Below are 1,267 nucleotides of genomic sequence, written 5' to 3' on the forward strand. Positions count from 1 at the left end.
AAAAACACTGGAATATTTCAACGCCCACGACAAAACGCTTCAGTTTCATTATTTATTGCTGATGTTTAGAGAAGCCCGATTTCGCCCTCCCCTCACAGCAGGTCAGGCAAGGTATGGGGGCGGGGTTTAGGCCGCGACCGGTGCTTTTAAAGGCTGACGGCCGGGACGGGTGGTCACTGCCGCCCCGCCACTACCGTCGCCACTATGCTGCTGCTGCTGCTCGCCTCCTTCCTCTTGAGGTCCGCTCTGGCCGGGGACTATGGGGCCCCCCAACCCACTTGTCAGCCAGCAACCCTTACCACCACTGTCACGAGGACCAGCCTGGCGGTGGAGCCCCAGGAGGTGACACAGTACGACTTCCAGTATGGTCACACCACCATGGACGTGGTCAGCGTCATCGTGTTGCCATCCACAGTGATAGAGACCATCACCTTCACTCAGTACGATGCACCCTCATTGGTGACCAGCACCAGCTTCGTGACGGACCGAGTATACAACACTCAGTACCGCACTTCTCTGGCCACAGTCGTTCTCACCCAGACCACACATCTATTGGCCACCGACCTGGCCGTGGAGGATGAGACCATCACCCAGACCGCCGTTATTGACAACACCATCACTGACACCGTCACTGTCACCAACCGTGAGACAGCCTTTAGAACTCTCACCGTCACAGAAACCGTCAGCGCCTTCCGCACCCAGACCGTGGCCCAGTCCTTCGTGGTGACCGAGACCAGCTACCAGACCTACACCGAGGTCGCCACACAGACTGTGCAGTCGGTGAGCACGCGGCAGGTAGAGGCGACCATCACAGTGACGGAGCACGATTTCATCACCAAGTGTCACGAGCCTAAGATCACGTACGACCACTAGCCTGCGTATGAGGCGGGGGCAGAGCTATATCTATTTTATATAAGAGATGTGTACTAATAAACGTTTCGTTTGTACTGCTTGATATGTTGTTCCTGCAAGGCAAGTTTATGTAAGCCTGTACCTACAGTAAAGTATGCATGATATTTATTTGCAGAAGAAGTAGCAAATATAAATGAAAACGTATTAGTTATTGGTGAGTAATAGCCAAATAATCTAGACAGATATACTGCCAAACGTATGACATGCAGATTATTATTTCTGTCAAAAATTATCCCTACGATGACGAGACTATACTTTCATTCTGAACAAAATAAAATTGTCTGGCCTAACCAGAATACTAAAAGAAGGATTTCTGTTGTCGTCAGAGGGTTGACAGTGTCCTCTCAATAGGATG

The 1,267-nt window shown here is 51.0% G+C and overlaps 1 protein-coding gene across 1 annotated transcript; it reads left to right on the top strand.

The window, feature by feature from the left end:
- The first annotated feature begins 204 nt into the window (after positions 1 to 204).
- Positions 205 to 873, top strand: LOC145390072 (uncharacterized). The gene has a single exon (XM_080265146.1). The coding sequence runs from the start codon at positions 205 to 207 to the stop codon at positions 871 to 873; it is 669 nt and encodes a 222-aa protein (XP_080121272.1).
- The last annotated feature ends 394 nt before the right edge of the window (positions 874 to 1,267 follow it).

Source organism: Coenobita brevimanus, chromosome 14, assembly GCF_032717465.1.
Source record: "Coenobita brevimanus isolate Jiangsu-jjx chromosome 14, ASM3271746v2, whole genome shotgun sequence".
NCBI lineage: Eukaryota > Metazoa > Arthropoda > Malacostraca > Decapoda > Coenobitidae > Coenobita > Coenobita brevimanus.